This window comes from Vigna unguiculata, chromosome 10, assembly GCF_037176805.1.
Source record: "Vigna unguiculata cultivar grain cowpea cultivar isolate G323 ecotype 2 chromosome 10, ASM3717680v1, whole genome shotgun sequence".
NCBI classification, from domain to species: Eukaryota; Viridiplantae; Streptophyta; class Magnoliopsida; order Fabales; family Fabaceae; genus Vigna; species Vigna unguiculata.
This window is the reverse complement of record NC_140801.1, coordinates 4,801,519-4,822,349: the sequence shown is the minus strand read 5'-3', so window position 1 is coordinate 4,822,349 and position 20,831 is coordinate 4,801,519. Positions and strand designations below refer to the sequence as shown.

At 31.3% G+C, this 20,831-nt stretch overlaps 2 protein-coding genes across 3 annotated transcripts; both read left to right on the top strand.

Annotated features, from left to right (window-relative positions):
* The first annotated feature begins 654 nt into the window (after positions 1 to 654).
* Positions 655 to 6,817, top strand: LOC114167038 (disease resistance protein RPV1-like). 2 transcript variants are annotated; one of them, XM_028051949.2, is made up of 5 exons: positions 661 to 1,234; positions 2,889 to 3,990; positions 4,099 to 4,374; positions 4,470 to 5,249; positions 6,236 to 6,817. In XM_028051949.2, exons 1-5 carry the CDS (start codon positions 738 to 740, stop codon positions 6,680 to 6,682), a joined length of 3,102 nt encoding a protein of 1,033 aa, XP_027907750.1. In that variant the 5' UTR covers positions 661 to 737; the 3' UTR covers positions 6,683 to 6,817. The 2 variants fall into 2 exon arrangements, with proteins under 2 accessions (XP_027907752.1, XP_027907750.1); XM_028051951.2 differs by lacking the exon at positions 4,470 to 5,249 and having other exon boundaries at positions 655 to 1,234.
* A 9,476-nt stretch (positions 6,818 to 16,293) lies between these two features.
* On the top strand, positions 16,294 to 20,703 carry LOC114167037 (disease resistance protein RUN1-like). Its single transcript, XM_028051948.2, has 5 exons — positions 16,294 to 16,913; positions 17,006 to 18,110; positions 18,250 to 18,525; positions 18,663 to 19,415; positions 20,140 to 20,703. Exons 1-5 carry the CDS (start codon positions 16,405 to 16,407, stop codon positions 20,701 to 20,703), a joined length of 3,207 nt encoding a protein of 1,068 aa, XP_027907749.2. The 5' UTR covers positions 16,294 to 16,404.
* Positions 20,704 to 20,831: the final 128 nt, after the last annotated feature.

The window sequence follows — 20,831 nt, the reverse complement described above, 5'->3', positions numbered from 1 at the left end:
CAGGATCCTGACACGTTACTCTGTTGTGAAAAAAATAAATTAACCTCGTTGTTAAAGGTGACTAAATCGCTCAATACTTTGAAGGATGGACGAAAACTAAAACCGCTCGATACTTGAAAGGCAAAAACGTAATTAACCAAAAAAAACTATGTTTTTATTTTAACCCAACACTTGTATAGTTTTCTTTGTACCGTGTTTATTTTGTATTTTTTTAATATGGATTTGGTTTGATTTCTTTTTCCTTTTTCAATAATATGTTTCAAATTTGCTAATATACAAAAAATTGTAATGATATTTAACATGAATCTAAACAAATAAATTGGTGAATTTATGTAAAAAAACATTTTAGAATTAATTATTTAAGTATTTAATAAAATAATTGTCAGCTTTAATATTTATTGAAAGGATGGGCTTGAGAAGGGAGTCATTTTATTTTCTAATTTATTGAAATTTAAATATTTGAGTAAACCAACTAATTTTATTGAAGTGATTAACCCTTTAAGTTTGAAAATCGTCACAAATATTTTTTCTAAACAATTTCGGATCACCATATTTAATTTAGAGACTCAATTAATTTAATTTCTTTTTTACTTCGGATAGCTATTTAGAAATTTCAAAATAATTTAAGCTTTACTAACTCATAAATCAAAAGTGTGGTGGGTCTGTAAGTCATAGATCATCATCTCTCTATTTCGAATCATTGCTTTCTCTCCGAGCCGTTGACCTCAATTCCACCGATGGCATTCGACTCTTCTTCACCATCATCCAAATCCGAACGGATATACGACGTGTTCATCAATTTCAGGGGGGTAGACACCCGCAAGAAGTTCGTTTCTCATCTCCATTCTTCGCTCTCAAAAGCTGGAGTCAAAACGTTCCTTGACGAGGAGAATCTGCTCAAGGGAATGGAGCTGAAAGAACTATTGCGAGCAATTGAAGTGTCTCAGATAGCAATAGTTGTTTTCTCCAAAAGATACGCTGATTCTAGCTGGTGTCTTGAGGAGCTTCAGAAAATCTTTGAGTGCCGCCAAACTTGTGGCCTAAGAGTTGTGCCCGTATTTTACTATGTTGAACCATCCGAAGTTCGTCAGCAGAAGGGTGATTTTGGAGATGCGTTGCGAGCAGCTGCAAGAAGTGGCTATGCAGGAGAACATCTGGAATTCGCGTTGTCGAGTTGGAGACGCACACTCACCGACGCTGCAAATTTGTCTGGGTGGAATCCGAAGGATTGGAGGTAAATCAATCACCACTTCAACTTCGCTATAATTATTTCTATTTTTAGGGTTATTTTAAATTATTTTTAAAAATTATATTTTACCTTTAATCTAAATTTATATTGTTTACTTAATTATAAAATAAGTTAAAATATGTTTTTCAGATGTGAAATGTTTTATATATAACATGAAGATACACAATAGATTATAATATAATTTTGGTTAAATTACTCTTTTGGTCCCTTTATTTGTCAAGAAATTTCAGTTTGGTTCAAGTTTTTCGTTGTTTCAATTTGATCCTCATTTTCTTAAAAATGATTCATTTTGGTCAGTTTGACCAGTTTAAAATCAAAGCCACATGTCAATTTTTGGTTTTTTTAATTTTTTTTAATTTTTTACACGTGTCATGTGTCAAAGTGATTCAATTTGGTCCCTATATTTATTTTCAGTTTCAATTTAGTCCTAATTTTTGTAAAAATAAAGTAATATTGTCCTTTCTTAAATTGACACTAAATTTACTTTTTTATAAATCTTATGGTGATATTTTTACTAAAAGTAACGTTTTTATTAAATATTTCTATAAATATTTTAAATTAACTTTAAATTCTATAAAAAACATTAGACTTTAGTTTTGTTTTGAACTTAAAATTTAGTTCCTAAACTTATGTGTGACAAGTTATTTGATTTTTAATCTTCACTAAGTTTGTATAATATGATACACTTAATGGTTTTATATATGATAACAAAATTGTTAATTTTTAAAATTAAGTTTGGGGTTTAACTTTGTTTAATAATAAAACTAAAAAAAACTTGTTTAAAACTATTTCTACAAATATTTAATAAAATCGTCAATTTTATTAAGAATATTATCATAAGTTGTATACAAAGATTAAATTAAGTGTCAATCTAAAGAGGGACAATATTGCTTCATTTTTTACAAAAGTTGGGACTAAATTAAACTAAAAACAAATATAGGAACCAAATTGAGTCATTTTGACACGTGACACGATTGTGAAGTGACACGTGTAAAAAAAAAATAAAAAATAAAAAAAAACCAGAAATTGACACGTGGCGCTGACTTTAACACGGCAAGAACTAAATTGAATCATTTTTAAGAAAATGAGGACCAAATTGAGACAACGAAAAACTTGAGGACCAAATTGAACTTTTTTGACAAATAGAGTATCAAAAGAGTAATTTAACCTATAAGTTTTATGTAGAGTGTTTTACATGATTATAATATAATTTAAAAGAAACATAATTTAAAAAAATAATTTGATAACAAAAAATATATTTAATTCTTATTTTTAATTTAAAACATATATTAAATCTAATTTTTATATAAATTAAAAATCAGATTTAATAAAAGTTTAAGAAAACTAATTTCTATTAATTAATTTTTAAAGTAAATTTGGATGAATCGATGTTTTTTTTTTTTGTGTTTAACTTATCCATTAAATTATATATTAGTTCTCCAATATCCTAGAACCCTTAATCCATTGAAAATTAAATTTAAGAGGTAGTTAAATTTTAGTTAAGGATTAATTTATATACCCAACAAACTACTTTTATGTTTTATGATTTTCTTAACTGAGACATATATTTGAACTTAATGATTTAATTTGGTACTAAGTGACCATTCTGTTTTATCTATAATTATTATTGCACTTGAAGGACTGAAGCTGAGCTAGTGCGTGACATTGTTAACTACGTTATTGCCAATCTTGATTACAATGCCTTGCCTATCACCAAATTTCCTGTTGGATTAGATCATCCGGTGCAAGAAGTGATTAGATTTATTGAAAGAACCAGAAATTCTTGTAAGATAGGGATATGGGGAATGGGAGGATCCGGTAAAACTACGATTGCCAAAACCATCTACAATAAACTTCATCGTTTATTCGAGAATAAAAGTTTCATTGAAAATATTAGAGAAGTTTGTCAAACAGATAGAAGAAGAGGGCTTGTTCGTTTGCAGGAAAAACTTCTTTCTGATATCCTGAAAGTAAAGGTGGAGATACAAAGCAATGGAATCGGACAAGGTATGATTGAGAACAGATTTATTGGAAAAAGGGCGGTCATTGTTCTTGATGATGTGAATAAGTTTGACCAACTACAAGCACTATGCGGAAATACTCAGTGGATGGGTGAAAGAAGCGTAATAATCATTACAACTAGAGATCTACGTTTACTCAAGAGTTTTGAAGTTGATTTTGTTTATGAAATGAAGGAAATGGAAGCAAATGAGTCCCTTGAGCTTTTTTGTAGGCATGCATTCAGAGAAGAAAAACCAAGAGAGGATTTCAAAGAACTTGCAAAAGATGCAGTTGCTTATTGTGGTGGACTACCTCTAGCTCTTGAAGTTCTAGGTTCTTATTTGAGTAAGAGGACAATGATTGAGTGGAGAAGTGTGTTGTCAAAACTAAAAATAAGTCCCAATACCCAAGTCCAAGAGAAACTGAGGATAAGCTTTGACAGTTTATGTGATCAAATGGAAAAGGAAATATTTCTTGATGTATGTTGTGTTTTTATTGGTAAGGACAGAGGGTGTGTCACGGAGGTACTAAATGGTTGTGGACTATTTGCTGATATTGGAATAACTGTCCTCTTAGAGCGTAGCCTCATAAAAGTCGAAAAGAACAACAAACTCAGAATGCATCATTTGCTACAAGACATGGGAAGAGAGATTATTCGCGAAGGTTCAAACAAAGAACCTGGGAAGCGCAGTAGATTATGGTTTCAAGAGGAGGTGCGTGATGTGTTGACAAATAGTACCGTAAGTTTCGAAACTCGAAAGACTTTTCCTTTTCATATGCATTACAGGTGTTGCCTAGCTAACTATTAAGTTTTGTCAATTAATTTTTCGTTGGTCTTTTCATCACAGGGGACAGATGCTATTGAGGGATTGACTCTGAAATTGAATTTAACGAACAGAGAATGCTTTAAAGCTGATGCTTTCGAGGAAATGAGTAGTTTGAGACTGTTGCAACTTCACCATGTAGAACTCACGGGAGATTATGGTTATCTTTCTAAGCAATTGAGATGGATCTATTGGCAAGGGTTTCCTTCAAAATACATACCTGACAACTTTTATCTGGAAGATGCAATTGCAATTAATTTCAAACACAGTAATCTTAGGCAATTGTGGAAAGAACCCAAGGTATGTAGTACATGCCATTTTTCTCTTAAACTAAGGATAACATTTACCATTATTTCCATTTTTTTTCCTTTTTTTTAAATGCTATCTTTTTGTAGGTTTTGTTTATGTTAAAGTTCCTCAATCTTAGTCATTCCAAGTACTTGACTGAAACCCCTAACTTTTCTGGACTACCATATCTTGAAAAGCTCATTCTCAAATATTGTCCAAGTTTGCGCTGTGTACACAAATCGATTGGAGATCTCTGTAAAATTGTGCTGATAAATTTGAAGGATTGTACAAGCCTTAGCAGTCTTCCGAGAGAGATATATAAGTTGAAATCTTTGAAAACTCTCATCCTATCTGGTTGTTCCAAGATTGACACATTGGAAGAAGATATAGTGGAGATGAAATCCTTGACAACTCTAATTGCTGAAAATGCTGTTGCGAAACAAGTGCCCTTTTCAATAGTAAGCTCAAAAAGCATTGGATATCTATTCCCATGTGGGTATGAAGGATTATCCCATGATGTTTTACCTTCTATTATTAGGTCCTGGATGTCACTAACAATGAATCCCCTGTCTTGTATTCATCCGTTATGTGGCATTTCAGCATCTCTAGTTTCCATGAATATGCAAAATATTGATTTGGGTGACCTAGCACCGATCCTTACCAACCTTTTAAATCTTCGAAGTGTTTGGGTGCAGTGTGACACGGAGTTTCAAATAACTAAACAAGTAAGAAAAATTCTGAATGACGTACAAGGGGTACATTTCACTGACTTAGAAATAGCATCCTGTACATCAGAAATTTCAGACAATTCCTTGAGATCTCATTGGATTAGAATTGGAAGCTACCAAGAAGAAGACTTCAATACTCTCAACAAGAGCATAACTAAGGTTCCTTCCTTTTCTATTTGTCTACTTCCCTTCGCTATTAGTTTTAGATATTAATTAAGACAACATGAAATAATCCTAGGTATCTAAAGGAAACTTCAATACTCGCCTTATTTTAGCACCTTTTCCTTTCTATAATAATCACACAGCTTCATTTAAAAATGACTTAAATATTAATTTAGTTCTTATTTTTATTGAGTTTGTTCAATTTGGTTTTATATTATGCACTAGGAAACTGATTTCCATTACTTCCTGCTACTCTTGCTTGGTGTTTCTTGTGATATGAGTTAAGAGATGTTGTTTCTTACTAAAAACGAGTATTGTCTTATGCTTCGTCTGAAAGTAGCATTCTTCTTCATTAGTCCGATTCAGATAGTCTATTTCTTGCTCTTGTATGTTCAAATTTCATGTTGTGAAAGTCATTGTCACTTTTCACGTATAAATACAGCAAAGTGTGGACCCCTCATAAGAAAAAATAATTGAATGTGAAAAAAAGTCCTCTTTTAAGTCCGAAAAGGAGCTCAGAAAGAATAGAGTCGACAGAGAGGAAAGATCAGAGAGAGCCAGAACAAGTGGTTTGGGGTTTTCCTGAGATATTATCTTAAAAGTGAAAAAGAAAGGTGTTCTTCGTTGTATCTTGGTTTGGATTCCAGTTTTCAAGGTGGAGTTGCTCTCTCCCTTGGATTTTGGAAACATTGGTTGAACCTCAAATTGTGTTTACCTCTTTTTTTCTTTGTTAATCTCTTGCATCATTTTTTCGGCATTACGTTCTTGAGTTTGGCTCCTGCATTTCTTTGGTAAGGCGGTTTTGGGTTCCTTTTCCTGCTGGTATAGGTGGATTTCTTGGAGTTTCTTTTCTTTCCCTTTTTTTGCAACAAAAGACGTACATAAATTGATCCTGATGATCTTCAGTTGATTTATATTTAACAAAACTAGGGCCAAATTTGTTTTAATTAAGTACTAATTAAGATATTCTGCTAATGCTGCAGGGATTGGCAGCCAGTGGATCTTGTAATGCTTTTCTTCTAGGAGGTAATTATCCTCTTTTATTGGCCCATACAGGCGAGGGACATTCAGTGGATTTCACTGTGCCTGAGGATTGGGACATGAAGGGAATGGCTTTGTGTTTTGTGTATTTATCAACACCTGAAACCGTAGCAACTAAGTGCCTTATTAGTGTCGTACTGGTTAATTACACAAAGTGCAGCATCCAGATATACAAGCGAGACACGGTCATTTCCTTTAATGATGCAGATTGGCAGGGCATAATATCTCATTTGGAAGCTGGAGACAAGGTGGAGATTTTTCTGTCTTTTAGGAATGAATTGGTGATAAAAAACACAGCTGTCTATCTTCTAAAAAAACCTGTTATGAAGGTTTATAGCAGGAAGAGGAATCTTAAGGATCAAGAAAGCAGCCGGAAGAGACAAGGGTAATAGAGTATTAGAAACATGAAGTTTTTTTTTTTTATAATGACTTATAAATCATCGGAATATAATTGTTAGTAAGTACATAGATAACTAAGTCTTTGTTCATAGAAAATGTGATTTTCTCTTTTTGGATGACAATTATCCATTGATTTTTACCAAATAAATTGTTTTTGCTAGGCAGAGTTAAAAGTCACTCACTGATCTTCAAGTATTAAAAAATGGTTTTTAAGTCTAACTCTCGGTAAAAAAAAATTAAATTAGTTTATAAAGTGAAGTTTATACAAACTTATATAATTTATTTTAATTCTATGTAGAATCAGGATTAGTTCAAGGATAAAGAGTAAAACACTCGTTTTAGACTTTAGGCCTCAAGAACAAGAATGCCTAAAAAAAAATCACCACTAATATTTCTTTATTAAATTAATTATAAAATTATGTTTAAGAAAAAAAGACCTCAAATTTTTTTTAGTACTAATTAATATACCTTTATTAAACTAATTATAAAATTATATTTAAGATAAAAAAGGTCTCACAAAAATAATTTATTACTAATATAGCTCTATTAAATTAATTATAAGTTTATGTTTGGAAAAAAAATTAATTAAATTATTATTAGTCTATGTTAATTTTTATTGATAGTAAAAATTGTAATTAATGAGTTAAAATGTTCTTTTAGTAAATTATAGTTTTGTTTATAAGAGAGAATGATTAGTTATCTTTATTTTCTTATAATCAATCTGGATTCTATTTTCTTCTTTTATCTTTCTAATTTTTTTTACCTCTCCTTATTTTATTTTCTTTTAATTGTCTTTTTTTAGTCCAAATTCTCTATTTGTTTTTTTTTTTTTGTGTTGTCCTTTGTTGAATATTAAACATACACTGTATTGGTATTTTAAATATCTTTTTAATATATTTTAAAATCTCAAAATTAGTAGTAATCAATATATTATGAAGGCACAATAGAGGAACAACACAAAAAAACCCATCAAAGAATCCAAAATTGTCTTTTTTCTAGGGTTTTGGAAAATTACATCCCTTAAATCTCTCGAATCTCATGTTGTTCGTGTGTATCAATTTTTTCATCCTCACTTCTGGTTAATATGTTTTTTATTTCTATTTGTGTTGTTGTTATTTTTATTCTATTTTGTATTTGTATTAGAATTAGACATGTGTTTCTTTTGCTTAGTTTTGTTTTTTCGATACATTTAGATTTATAGGTTTTGAGAGTTTTTTTTTTTTTTTTGCATATATCTTGAGGAGAAACTGAATTTTTTTGCAGAACTATTAATTAGATTATGGTTTAATATTTTGGTGGATAATAGATTAATTAGAGCATAATTTAAAGTTAAGTTTTCTATAGAAAAATAATTCAAGTTTAGGAAAAAAAAAAGACTTACTATCGAGTTTAGAAGAGCAATATAATTATTTTTATTAATGATTAATCTTAAAATCAACCAACTTTGCAAGTTTGTAAAAAAGTTGAGACTTCAAGATACTGCGAGTCTACCATCGAGTTTATTTTCTTGACAACCAGAACTATGTTTTATTGTTTTAATTCATTCATTTTATATATTTATCGTTAGTAGTGTTTTATATATTATCATTTTTTATTTCATATAAAAATATATAGATATGTCAATTAGAAATTTTGAATTAGGTTATTTAAAAATTAAAAAAAAAAGAATTAAGACTTTAATTGCATAAAAAAAACTATAAACAAAAAAGAGCAAATGTCTTGTATATTATGGTTTGTAGATATTTCATTTTTGAAAGAAAAATGCTTAAACCTTGAATTTTTTTTTAAACATGATAATTCGTTGGATATTGATGGATTTGATTTAACTTTAGAATTAAATATCTTAAGGGAAATTATAGGTTTGAAAAATCATAAACCAATTGACATTCTTAATTATATAAAAAGAATAAATTATTTTCTAAATGTATATATAAAACTTATAGAATAATGTTAATAATTTTAGTGTAAGTAGTTTTTGTCGAGAAGAGTTTTTCAAAGTTAAAGATAAATAAAACTTATATAAGATCAACAATATCTCAAGAAAGATTAAATGAATTAGTCCTATTATCTATCGAGATAGAAATGTTAAATGAAATTAATTATGAAAATTTAATAAGTAATTTTACATAAAAAAAAGCTTAAAAAATAAATTTTAAATAAAAGACTTCATTTGTTAAGTTTGTTTTAGGTCTTTCAAACCGTTTAACCGCACCTGTGTAGAATCTCTCCTACACTTTTCCACGTTAAAGACTTGACACATTGAATATTAGATAGGAAAATTAAATTAGATTAAACTCTCTTATCATCAAAACTTATCCTAAAGTTTGTAAGACCTTTCGTATCACCTTTGTCCGACTGATATTGGACCATTTACAAGTTGGATGCTTGATATATTCAACTTCGACATGAGAACATATGTTGTAAAGTTAAGTGTCAACTATAGATATAATTAAATTATATTAAATAGAAATTCATTTTGTAACAGCAAAGTGATTATTTAGAGAATATAACCGATTGCTTAATAAAAAAATGTAATACAATGTCTAGAGATAATAGGAAAAAGAAGCCCTTGTAGTTTTGCTAATACAGTGCTCATAACTGAACTTTACGAAATCTAAGATTGGATTTCATGAATCAAATTAATATAACATTACTCAATATATATCTCTAGCATAGGGATGGATAAAAATCTAGGTCCATCAAATTATTCTACCCTTGGTCTGAACTGATTCATTAAAAATTCATTTCTTTAAATTTACTTTTTATTTTGATCCATATCTACTCTATTTTTCAGATCAGTTTTCCATTTTGTTTATATGAATTTAAAAAATTGGAAAATCCACTTTTCCAATCTTCTTCGGCATAAGAAGTAGAGGGGTTGTGGCTTTTTCGTGGGTAGCAAAAAATCCAATCTAGTTATGTAGCAAAAATAGATTTGGATCCAAAATCTGATCCAATTATTTGGATCTTAAATAGATATGGATTGGATCTTTAGAAATTCAATCCATGACCACTCTTACTCTAACGTACTCACATTTATATTAAAAGCATACTTACTCTATTTTCTTAGATACAAGTTCTAAACCATATGTTAAACCTCTAATTGGTAACAACAATTAGCATGATATTCCTATCATATACATTAATAATCAAGATAAAACAATTGAATACAAAAGAGAATACATTGCATAGGAAAAGTTACATGAAGTATGAATTCATTACATCCATTCCTAATGAAAATGGAGATTAACTACTCCTAATCATCTATAGTATACGGATTTGAAGAATTCGCACGAGTAGATGGAAGAATTTATTGTAGTTTCGTCCCAAAGTGCCCTTGACGATAATTTTTGTAAGACCCATAGAATTTAATTAATTAAATAATTAATTAATAAATGCGGGTAGTGGAAGTCTTTATGACATTTAATTCTAATTTGTATGACGTTAAAAAGTATTAGCTCAAATGGTTGAGAATACTTGGTTGTGTGAAAGGACTTGGGTTTAAGTCCTATGTATGCTTATTGTGTGTTATTAATTTGTTATTATTTTTAAATATATGTTGATCATGTGATGGAATGATATAATCCTTGAATTATATTAATTAGCAAGAAACATGAATTGGCATGATGGTTTAACATTGATTTGCATAATTTAGTTTTGGCTTGAATATGAAAAGTTGAGGGAAACCCTAGTTGAATGGCAGCCTAGAGGTGGCTGAAAAACAGTCCATAATGTAACCATGAATGACAATAAACACCCACATTAAACACTTTTCGAAGGTTTTGCAAGGCTGCCATTAAGTTGAGAGAACAGAGCACGAAAATTAGAGAGTGGTGAGGATTGAGGGAAGCTTTGGGGGCTGAATTGAGAAGAACCAAGGAGGGTCGTTGGTGATCAAGGGAGAGCTTTCAAGTGTCAAAGTTTAGCAAAGAAAACCAGGTTAGGGGAGTTTTAATCGTTAGATTTATGTTTAAGGCATGATTGCATGAAATGTATGTTGAATTGTATGCATATGTTTTGTTTGTTCATAAAATTCTGGGTTTCTGGAAAATTTCTAGAAACCGCCTGGCGGCCGTGAGCGACCCACCATAATGTATTCTGGGTTTCCAAAGAAGAGTTGCCTGGTGGTAAATTCCCGACCGCCAGGCGACGCTTGGTGTTTTGTTCAATTTTTCTGGATTTCTGTTGAGCTGTCTGGCGGTGATGAACTACCACCAGGCGATGTGAGTCATTTTGGCTCAATTTTGATGTTTTGATGTGTTTGGGTTCATTCTGACTCAGGAAAACCGTGGTTCCATAGATTTTTCATCAACTGAGTTTGTTATATTGCTGAATTACATGAGATTGAGGATTTAAATTAGTGAAATTACTATGAATGCTAGTTTAGGATTGGAAATTGTCGGATTTGATCGTATCATGAAATTAATGGAAGTGGTTTGATTACGAATTAATATCATACGAAGCGGGATTGAGTGGGAGTGTGTGGTACATTTGGATTGGAGTAGTATGGAGTGAGAGGAGCAGTGCAGGTGCGGGAATTCTGGGAAATCGCCAGAACCGTATGCACCGCCTGGCGGCATGGGGCTTGCCACCAGGCGCCTTCTCGGTAAATTGGAAAATTTTATGTCTGCGAGAGTTGCAGGGGATGCTGGCTTTGGGAAAAGTAGATTCGTGCTACTTTTGGGAGTTGGAAGTAGTAATTGGATAAGAGCATTAGGTGATGATATGTAGAAACTAGAGGGTGAATTCCATGATTTGAATGGGAAGAGAGTGTTGTTACAAGACAATAGGAGCTAGAGTGTGAGTAGGGAATAAGTGTTGTATAAATCGATGTGGTATTAGTCATAATAAGGTTCTATAGCAAAGTGGAGACAATGAGGTTAAGTGCAGGCACTAGTATGGCACCTGTCGGCAGAGTTAAATCCGCTAGGCGATAGCTCTATTCCAGAGGGGTTCTGTATGACGCGAGGCGCCTAGTGGTGAATGACGTTCCGCCAGGCGATAGTTGCAGGATCAATGGTCTACTGGGGTGCGTGCGCTTGGTGGTGTGGGCTGTCCTGCCAGGCAGTGGCTATAGTAATTGATGGTTCAGAGGCGCTTGGCACCTGGCGGTACGCGTCCCCCGCCAAGCGGTCTGGAAGTGAGCAGCGCCTAGCGGTACGTGTCTCCCGCCAGGCAATTTTGCTGTTGCAACCTTGGGTTGTTGATTCTATAGGCGTGATCTACAAGGCTTTTGGTTATGCCTGGAAGGCGGAATAACATCTCTTGAGTTGTGGTTCGGGATGACGGATGAACACGAGAAACTCTTAAGTTGTGGCTGGGGTTGGCGAGTGTTGCGGATGAACACATGAAATAAAGACAAATAAAAAAGGTTAATAAGCTTAAGTACCAAGTATTTATCATTTATCAAGCTTATCAATACTGAAAGTTGATTTTGCATTCCATGGCCAAACTTTCACTCCATAAAACTTCCCTGGCATCCTTTTCTGTTTTCAAAAATGTATTCATTAGTACATCGAAGGACTTTGACATCAATTATTTTTCAACATTATACTTCAGTTTTACAATGAAGTATATCCATATGAAATAAAAAAAAGGAGGTTTAGACTTCAATTAATAACCAAAGCTTATACTTCAAAAAATATACTTTGATTGGTAAGACAACCGGAAGACTAAAACAATTCAAAAATATTTAAAATAAAAAATAAAAGAATATTCACTAGTTCTCGAAGGCAACCGAAGCCTATAATTACATTACATGCTTCGATTTTTTCGACAACCAAAGTCTATATTTAACCATTATCCATAATTATTTAAAACATGAAGAACAGGAGTAAGATTCGATTCTAAATACAATCGAATCCTATTCCAATGAATGTTTCACTTCTCAATATCATCGAAATATATTCCCCTATATGATTCTTTTGTTAATCAAAGCCTGTTTTTTATTATTTTAAAAATAATTCAAAATTGTTCAAAACTAGAAGTGGGTGAATAGACTTCTTAGATCCAAAGTCTATTCTTCACTACATACTTCAATTGTGCTATAACTGAAGCTTGTTATTGAATTTTTTTTAATATTTTTTTGATTAATGCCTACATAACCAACCTGAACAGAATCAAAATAACCACGTACAGTCACAAACTAGATACAACAAAAATAGACAACAATTTGGAATCAAGGTACTTTGAATATTGTACAAAGTATATGTCACGTATAATTATTACAAAATAGATCAAACCATTATCGAATGCAGATTTTACATTTTGGAATTCTTACCCTAATGAAAATTATACTCTTTGAGGTTTTTGAAATGCAGAAAACGGCCAGCCTTTCATATGCATATTTGAATTAAAGGTAAGGTTGTCAATTTTCGTATGTTTGTTTTATATATGATGATGTTCATTGTTATAGCCAAATTATTGTAGCTTTATTGTGAGAAGTATTAATTGTAGTTGTTATAGTATCTATGCAATGTTTTATATAAACCGATGAAACAAATTAGAAGAACTTAAGAAGTGGCGGTTGAAGAAACATATTAATTCAGAAAGCCAGAAGATGAAAGAAAAAGGTGTTAATCCTAAATTTGTATAGTCAAAAGCAATTCTCAAAACTACAAGCATTAGCAAATATTTTATAACCAGAAGACACTAATTTGGCATGGTAATTTGATAAATATTAAAGTCTACAAATTATGATTCATTAAATAACTCTTTATATATTATTGAATCAATAAGTAGATAACAACTCCTTCAAATATTAAATAACAGTTATTTAATACCTTTTACTATATTAAAATAATAACAACTCTTTAATAAATTTCTTAAATATTTAAAGTTATAAAATACCTTTTATCATATTAACTTAATTGTAATATTTAAAGGTTTAATTATATTTTAAATTTCTAGTCTAAGAATTCAAATTGAGTTCCTAATCAATTTTATGATTTATTGAGTATTTAATCGATCTAAATTTTTGAATTTAGTTTTCATGGTTAATTTTTTTTTGTTAATTTAGTGATGTAATGTGTTAATGTGTTATTATCTTGTTGTATCACTTTGTAAACTTGCATAGTTGTCGTCACATATAATTTTAAAATTTTATAAATTTATAACTTTATAATTTCATGTTTTTATAATTTATAATTTTATAAATTTATAATTTTATGATTTTATAATTTTTTTTATAATTTATATTATAAAATAATAAAATTTTAAAATCATAAATTATAAAATTATAATGGGTTAAATATGTTTTTGGTCCTTTAACTTTCAGTGAATTTTGAAATTAGTTCATTTTGAAACTTTGGACCAATTTAGTCCTTCATCTTTTAAAATACATGAATTTAGTCATTTTAATCAAATTTTGTTCGATTTATTTGATGTTTGACACATTTTTGTTTTAATGTTAAGTCAAATATTATGAAACGCATTTCAAATGTCAAATAAATCAAAATTCACTAAAAGTTAAGGAAAAAAAAATATGGTTTAATTAATCGTAAGGTACCCAGTTTGATACTAGAGTGTCAAATTGGTACCCGCTTTTAAAAAAGTGTCAATTGCATCCCAACTTTTGAAAATTGCTTCAATTAGGTCCCTTTCAGACAGAGTTGACTAACGCCGTTAGTCAACGTGCCATGTGTCAATCTGTGTTTTTTTTGATTTTTTTTTTTAAAAAAAATTTAATTCTTTTTTAATTTTTAAATTTTTTTTAAATTTTTTTAAAAAAAAATTAAAAATGCCACGTGTCAAGTCCCTGTGTGTGCCACGTGGCATTGTCAGTGCCACGTGGCATTGTAATGCCACGTGTCAGTGTCACTATCAGATGCCATTGTGATGATTTCTATTTAGTCCCCATTTATGTTTTTTCGTTTCAATTTAGTACCTACTTATGTGTATTTGATTCAATTTTGACCTAATAATTTTTAATAATTAAAATATTTTTTAATAAAATTAAAAGTAATTAAGTATAAAAGTTTAAAAAAAATTAAGTATTTGATATTTATATTAAAATTTAGTGGTAAAAGTCATTTTAGTACTTACAAATAGCATAACATTCATACAAATAATAAATTTGGTCTGAAATTGAGAGAAACATTATAAATATTAGTACTTAATTTTGTAAAAATATTTATACTTAATTATTTTTAATCTTATAAAAAATGGATTACAAAAATATTTTAATTATTAAAAAAAAAATTAGGTCAAAATTGAATCAGATACACATACTTAGGTACTAAATTGAAACAAAAAAACATATGTGGGGACCAAATCGAAATCAACACAATGACATCTAATAGTGACACTGACACGTGGCATTACAATGCCATGTGGCACTGACAATGCCACGTGTCACACACAGGGACTTGACACGTGGCATTTTTAATTTTTTTTTAAAAAATTTTAAAAAAAAATTAAAAATTAAAAAAAAAATTAAAATTTTTTTTAAAAAAAATCAAAAAAACCACAGATTGACACGTGGCACGTTGACTAACGGCGTTAGTCAACTCTGTCTGAAAGGGACCTAATTGAAGCAATTTTCAAAAGTTGGGATGCAATTGACACTTTTTTAAAAACCGGTACCAATTTGACACTCTAGTACCAAACTGGGTACCTTACGATTAATTAAACCAAAAAATATTTAACCCAATTATAATTTACAAAATTTATAATTTTGTACAATAATAAAATTACTTTTGATGATAATAATAAGATAATAACATGAAAAACAACTTTGTAATAAAATTGATTTAACCGAAATCAATACACACGCTCTAACACATAACCATCGACATGCGAGAGAGCTTTAGACAAGAGAGGTCTTGGTCCTACAATTCTTTTTCCATCATAAATATATATTTTTTAATTTTTTTAATTTTATATATTTTACATTTCGTAAATAAAAAAGTGATTATCATTTTAAAATATTTCTTGATCACAGTCAGTGCTTACACCGGTTTCATCGTACTTCTAGTTTACTAAAAATATTTTTATCACTTATTTACATAATTTATATTTTAAATTTAAATTTTTTGATATTGATTGGCATAAGATTGTATTGTATAGGTTAAATTAGAATTACATGAGATCGTTGATAACTTATTACACGTCAAGTCATCATTACGTTGATAATACCATTTCAAAAAGAAAAAAACAAAAACCAGTACGATAAATCATTGGAGGTATCAACTTAATTTAATACAACTTGACTTGAGTTTGTTAGAGATTATAGATGTAATATCAAGTAAATTAAACCTCTTAGTTTAATAGAAAGGATGAGAGAGGATATGGAATATGATAAGTACAATAAGTTAAAATACAAAATGACGATTTTATCCTTATATTTTATATTATATAGCAGAGATAAAATACAATTTAAATTATTTATTTTCTATTAAATCACACAACTTTTTTTTTATATATTTTTGTATTTCTACTCTGCCAAAAATAAAATATTTATATTTATTTCTGATGTATTGTATTTTCACGTCAGAGTTCTTTCTACTATTCTAAACAATATCATAAACGGAACGAGAAAATGTTTGGGTCTTCTCTCAGCATTTCTGAGTCTGCTCTCAGCATTTCTGATGAAAATATTCTATTTTAGTAATTCATTCAGAAGACTAAAAAGCAGAAAGTGGTGTTCTGGATCTTCCCTAGCATTTCTCCATTATTGCTTTCCCTTCTCCAACGGTTGACCAGAATTGGTTTGATGGACTTCACATCTTCACCGTCGTTCTCGAAATCGAAACACGAACGGATTCACGACGTGTTCATCAACTTCAGGGGAGAAGACACTCGCAAGAAGTTCGTTTCTCATCTCCACTATGCCCTCTCAAACGCTGGAATCAACACCTTCCTTGACAACGAGAGTCTTTTCAAAGGAATGCAGCCTCATCATGAACGCATGCGAGCAGTAGAAGGATCTCAGATAGCGATTGTAGTTTTCTCCCAAACCTACACTGAATCCGCTTGGTGTCTTCATGAGCTTGAACAAATCATCAAATGCAACGAAACTCAGGGCCAAAGTATTCTCCCTGTGTTTTACAAGATTGACCCTTCCGATGTACGTTATCAGAGTGGTCATTTTGGAAAATTGTTGGAAGAAACTGCACGACGGAGAACTTATTCAGGAGAACACCTGGAGCATACCTTGTCCAGGTGGAGGTGTGCACTCAACAAAGCTGCAAGTTTCTATGGTTGGGATGTCAGCAGTTTCAGGTAAACCAATTACTCCTTCGTAATTTCTTTGGTTTGAGACTGAATGAAGGATATGTTAGTGACTGTTTTATTAATTATTGTTGAACTTGAAGGAATGAAGCTGAACTAGTGAGGCAAATTGTTGACCACGTTCAGAAATTACTGAGCTACGAAGTCTTGTCTATTACAGAACATCCTGTTGGACTAGAATCCCGTACGCAAGAAGTGATTGGGCTCATTGAAACTCGTTCCTCCCAAGTCTGCATGATAGGGATTTGGGGTATGGGGGGATCGGGGAAAACTACCGTTGCCAAAGCTATCTACAATCATATTCACCGTGCATTCATGAATAAAAGTTTCATTGAGAATATAAGACAAACTTGTGAAAATCATGGTAGAGGGTATCTTCCTTTGCAAGAACAGCTTCTTTCAAATGTCCTGAGAAAGAAGATGGACATACATAGCGTTGGGATGGGGATAACTTTGATCGAGAACATACTTGCTGGAAAAAGGGCACTCATTGTACTTGATGATGTGAACGAGTACAACCAATTACAAGCTGTGTGTGGAAATCGTAAATGGATTGGTCAAGGAAGTGTAATAATCGTTACTACTAGAGATGTTAGCCTTCTTTATAGACTTGAAGTTGATTATGTTTATGAGATGGATAAAATGGATGAAGACGAGTCCCTTCAGCTTTTCAGTTTTCATTGTTTTCGAGATGCAAAACCAAAAGAAGACTTCAGTGAACTTTCAAGAAACGTCGTTGCTTATTGTGGAGGACTACCTCTGGCTCTTGAAGTGCTTGGTTCTTATTTATTTGACAAGACGTCAAAGAGAGAGTGGGAAGGTGTGTTGTCGATGCTAGAAAAAATTCCCAATGATGAGATTCAGCGGAAATTACGAATAAGCTTTGATAATTTAAGCAATGACATGGAGAAGGATATATTTCTTGATGTATGTTGTTTCTTTATTGGTAAAGACATTGGTTATGTCACGGACATACTAAATGGTTGTGACCTATGTGCTGATGTTGGAATACCGGTTCTCATAGAACGTGGCCTCATCAAAGTAAGAAAGAACAACAAACTTGAAATGGATTCTTTACTACAAGAAATGGGAAGAGAGATAATTCGTGAAGACTCAAGAAAGGAGCCTGGGAAGCAAAGTCGATTGTGGTTTCAAAAGGATGTAGTTGAAGTATTGACAAAGAATACTGTAAGTACATTTCATATGCATGGTTTTCATTTTCTTTAAGACTGTTCTCTTTTCCATGTGCAGTATAAGTATAGTTAGACTCAGCTGAGCGAACAAAAAAAACTTCTCAATTTATTTCCCTCTGCTCTTTTCATCACAGGGGACAGAAGCTATTGAGGGATTGGCTCTGAAAATGCATTTGACTAGCGGAGATTTCTTCAAAGCCGATTCTTTTCAGAAAATGGAGAGATTGAGACTCTTGCAACTCCATCATGTACAACTTGCTGGAAATTATGGGTACCTTTCTAAGCAACTGAGATGGATATCTTGGCAAGGCTTTCCTTCAAAATTTCTGCCAAACAACTTTTATATGGATCATGTAATTGCGATTGATTTAAAACACAGTCATCTTCGATTCCTCTGGAAACAATCCCCGGTATTTATAACATGCCTTTTTCTTGTAAAATTTACAGATTGATTAAAATAAAAAGATTAACTATTTCTATTTACTACTATTTCATTTTTTATTTTATTCTCTAATATTTGTCCATAAAAAAAACAACATTGTTGTAGGTTTTGAAGTGGCTAAAAGTCCTTAATCTCAGTCACTCCAGATTCTTGATAGAAACCCCTGATTTTTCGAGACTACCAAGTCTTGAGCAGCTCATTCTCAAAGATTGTCCAAGTTTATTAGCGATACACAAATCCATTGGTGATCTGCGTAATATTTTATTGATAAATTTGAGGGATTGTACAAGCCTAACCAATCTCCCCAAAGAGATATATGAGTTGAAATCTGTGAAAGTATTGATCCTTTCTGGTTGTTCAAAGATTGACAAATTGGGAGAAGATATGGCACAGATGGAATCCTTGGTAACTCTAATTGCTGATGATATTTATGTGAAACAGGTCCCCTTTTCAATAGTAAGCTCGAAAAGTATTAGATATATATCCTTAAGCGGATTTGAAGGACTGGCACGAAATGCTTTTCCTGTTATCATCCGGTCTTGGATGTCACCAACAATGAATCCCCTCTTATATACTCATCCGTTTTATGTCACATCATGTTATCTGGTTTCCATGATTACACAGAATAATACTTTTGGTGAACTTGCACCAATGCTTACAAGCCTTCCAAATCTTCGAAGTGTGTTGGTGCAATGTGAGACAGAGTCTCAATTATCTAAACATGTAAAAACAATTCTGGTTGAAGATGCTCTAAGTTTTAGAGAATCAGGAATTTCAAGGCATCACTTGAGGTCTTCTTTGATTGGAGTTGGAAGTTACAAAGCATTCTTCGATATTCTCAGCAATAGGATATCTGAGGTTAATTCCTTCTCTAGTGTTTTCCTTTCTCTACTATACCTTCAATGTTCATTTTAGCTACTATTTAAGAGAACTTGAAATAATCCTTATGATGCGTCTAAAAGAAAATTCAATAACCACGTTCTCATTTTAAATTCATTATAAATTCATATTGATGTGCCGTTTATATATATGTATATATACAGAACAAAACTATTAATCAAATTTGTTTGTTATATTATCATTGTTGTGTTTCAATTTATGCATTAATTGGTCGGGGATGAAATCTCCAGCGTGTATAGAAAAATATTTGTTAAAAGATGCTAGTGTCATAGATGAACATTACGAACACATCATTCTTAGGTTAAATTATGTGTCACTCTAAACCATCATAATAAGACCTTAATTTTACACTAATTCCCACTAAGTAACCAAGTCCCGCTAGTGTAGCCATTAATCCTAACTGTATACATCATTATTTTCCTTATGAAAATATGAATGATTCACCTTCTCATAGTTTTTAATCTTCGAATGTGACTATTTGGTTCTTAATTAAAAATATAATATAAAATACAAAGAGAAAATGAGAAATTATATTGACTCTCTTTAATTCATATCAGTTTGCCTACCCCAAAAGTTATACAATTCACTTTTATTTGATTAAAAATGCTCATTTTGTAATTTTGGAATGATAAGGTGAGGAGTCAATTGCATAAATGACTAAGTTTGTTTTCTCATGTTATAGGGATTGGCAAGCAATGAGGCATGTGAAGTTGTACTTCCAGGTGACAATTATCCTTATTGGTCGGCCCATACAGGTGATGGACATTCGGTGTATTTCACTGTGCCTGAAGACCGTGGCATGAAGGGAATGGCTTTGTGTATTGTTTATTTCTCAAACCCCGAAATGAAGCCGACCGAATGTTTCACTAGTGTCTTAATTGCTAATTACACAAAGCGCACCCTGCAGATACACAAGCAAGACACTGTGATTTCCTTTAATGATGAAGATTGGAAGGAGATAATATCACATTTGGGAGGTGGAGACAAGGTGGAGATTTTTGTGACTTTTGGTGATGACTTGGTGGTCAAGAAAACTGCTGTCTATCTGATTTATAGTGAATCAAATGATATAGAAATTGAGCCGACTCACGGTGAATCGAATGATATAGAAATTGAGCCCATGGATTGTGAAGCAAATGATATCAAAATTGAGTCTATGAATTCTGAATCAAATCTCTTGGAAATGTATGGTGAATCAAATGATATGGATATGACAGGTACAGTACACTGTCACAAGTTGTCATAGTTTTCAATTTTTGCATTAAATCGATATTAAGCCTTTTAAAATATATTAAAAACTCTTTTAATATACTGAAATTGATCTATTTTGAAGGTTCAACAGAATAAAAATAAAATAAAAAATCTGGAGACAAT

Coding starts and splice junctions, on each gene's coding strand:
- LOC114167038 (XM_028051949.2), top strand. CDS start 738: ATGGCATTCGACTCTTCTTCACCATCATCCAAATCCGAACGGATATAC. Junction 3,991..4,098: donor ATGTGTTGACAAATAGTACC/GTAAGTTTCGAA, acceptor TTTTCATCACAG/GGGACAGATGCTATTGAGGG. Junction 4,375..4,469: donor AATTGTGGAAAGAACCCAAG/GTATGTAGTACA, acceptor ATCTTTTTGTAG/GTTTTGTTTATGTTAAAGTT.
- LOC114167037 (XM_028051948.2), top strand. CDS start 16,405: ATGGACTTCACATCTTCACCGTCGTTCTCGAAATCGAAACACGAACGG. Junction 18,526..18,662: donor TCCTCTGGAAACAATCCCCG/GTATTTATAACA, acceptor ACATTGTTGTAG/GTTTTGAAGTGGCTAAAAGT. Junction 19,416..20,139: donor TCAGCAATAGGATATCTGAG/GTTAATTCCTTC, acceptor CTCATGTTATAG/GGATTGGCAAGCAATGAGGC.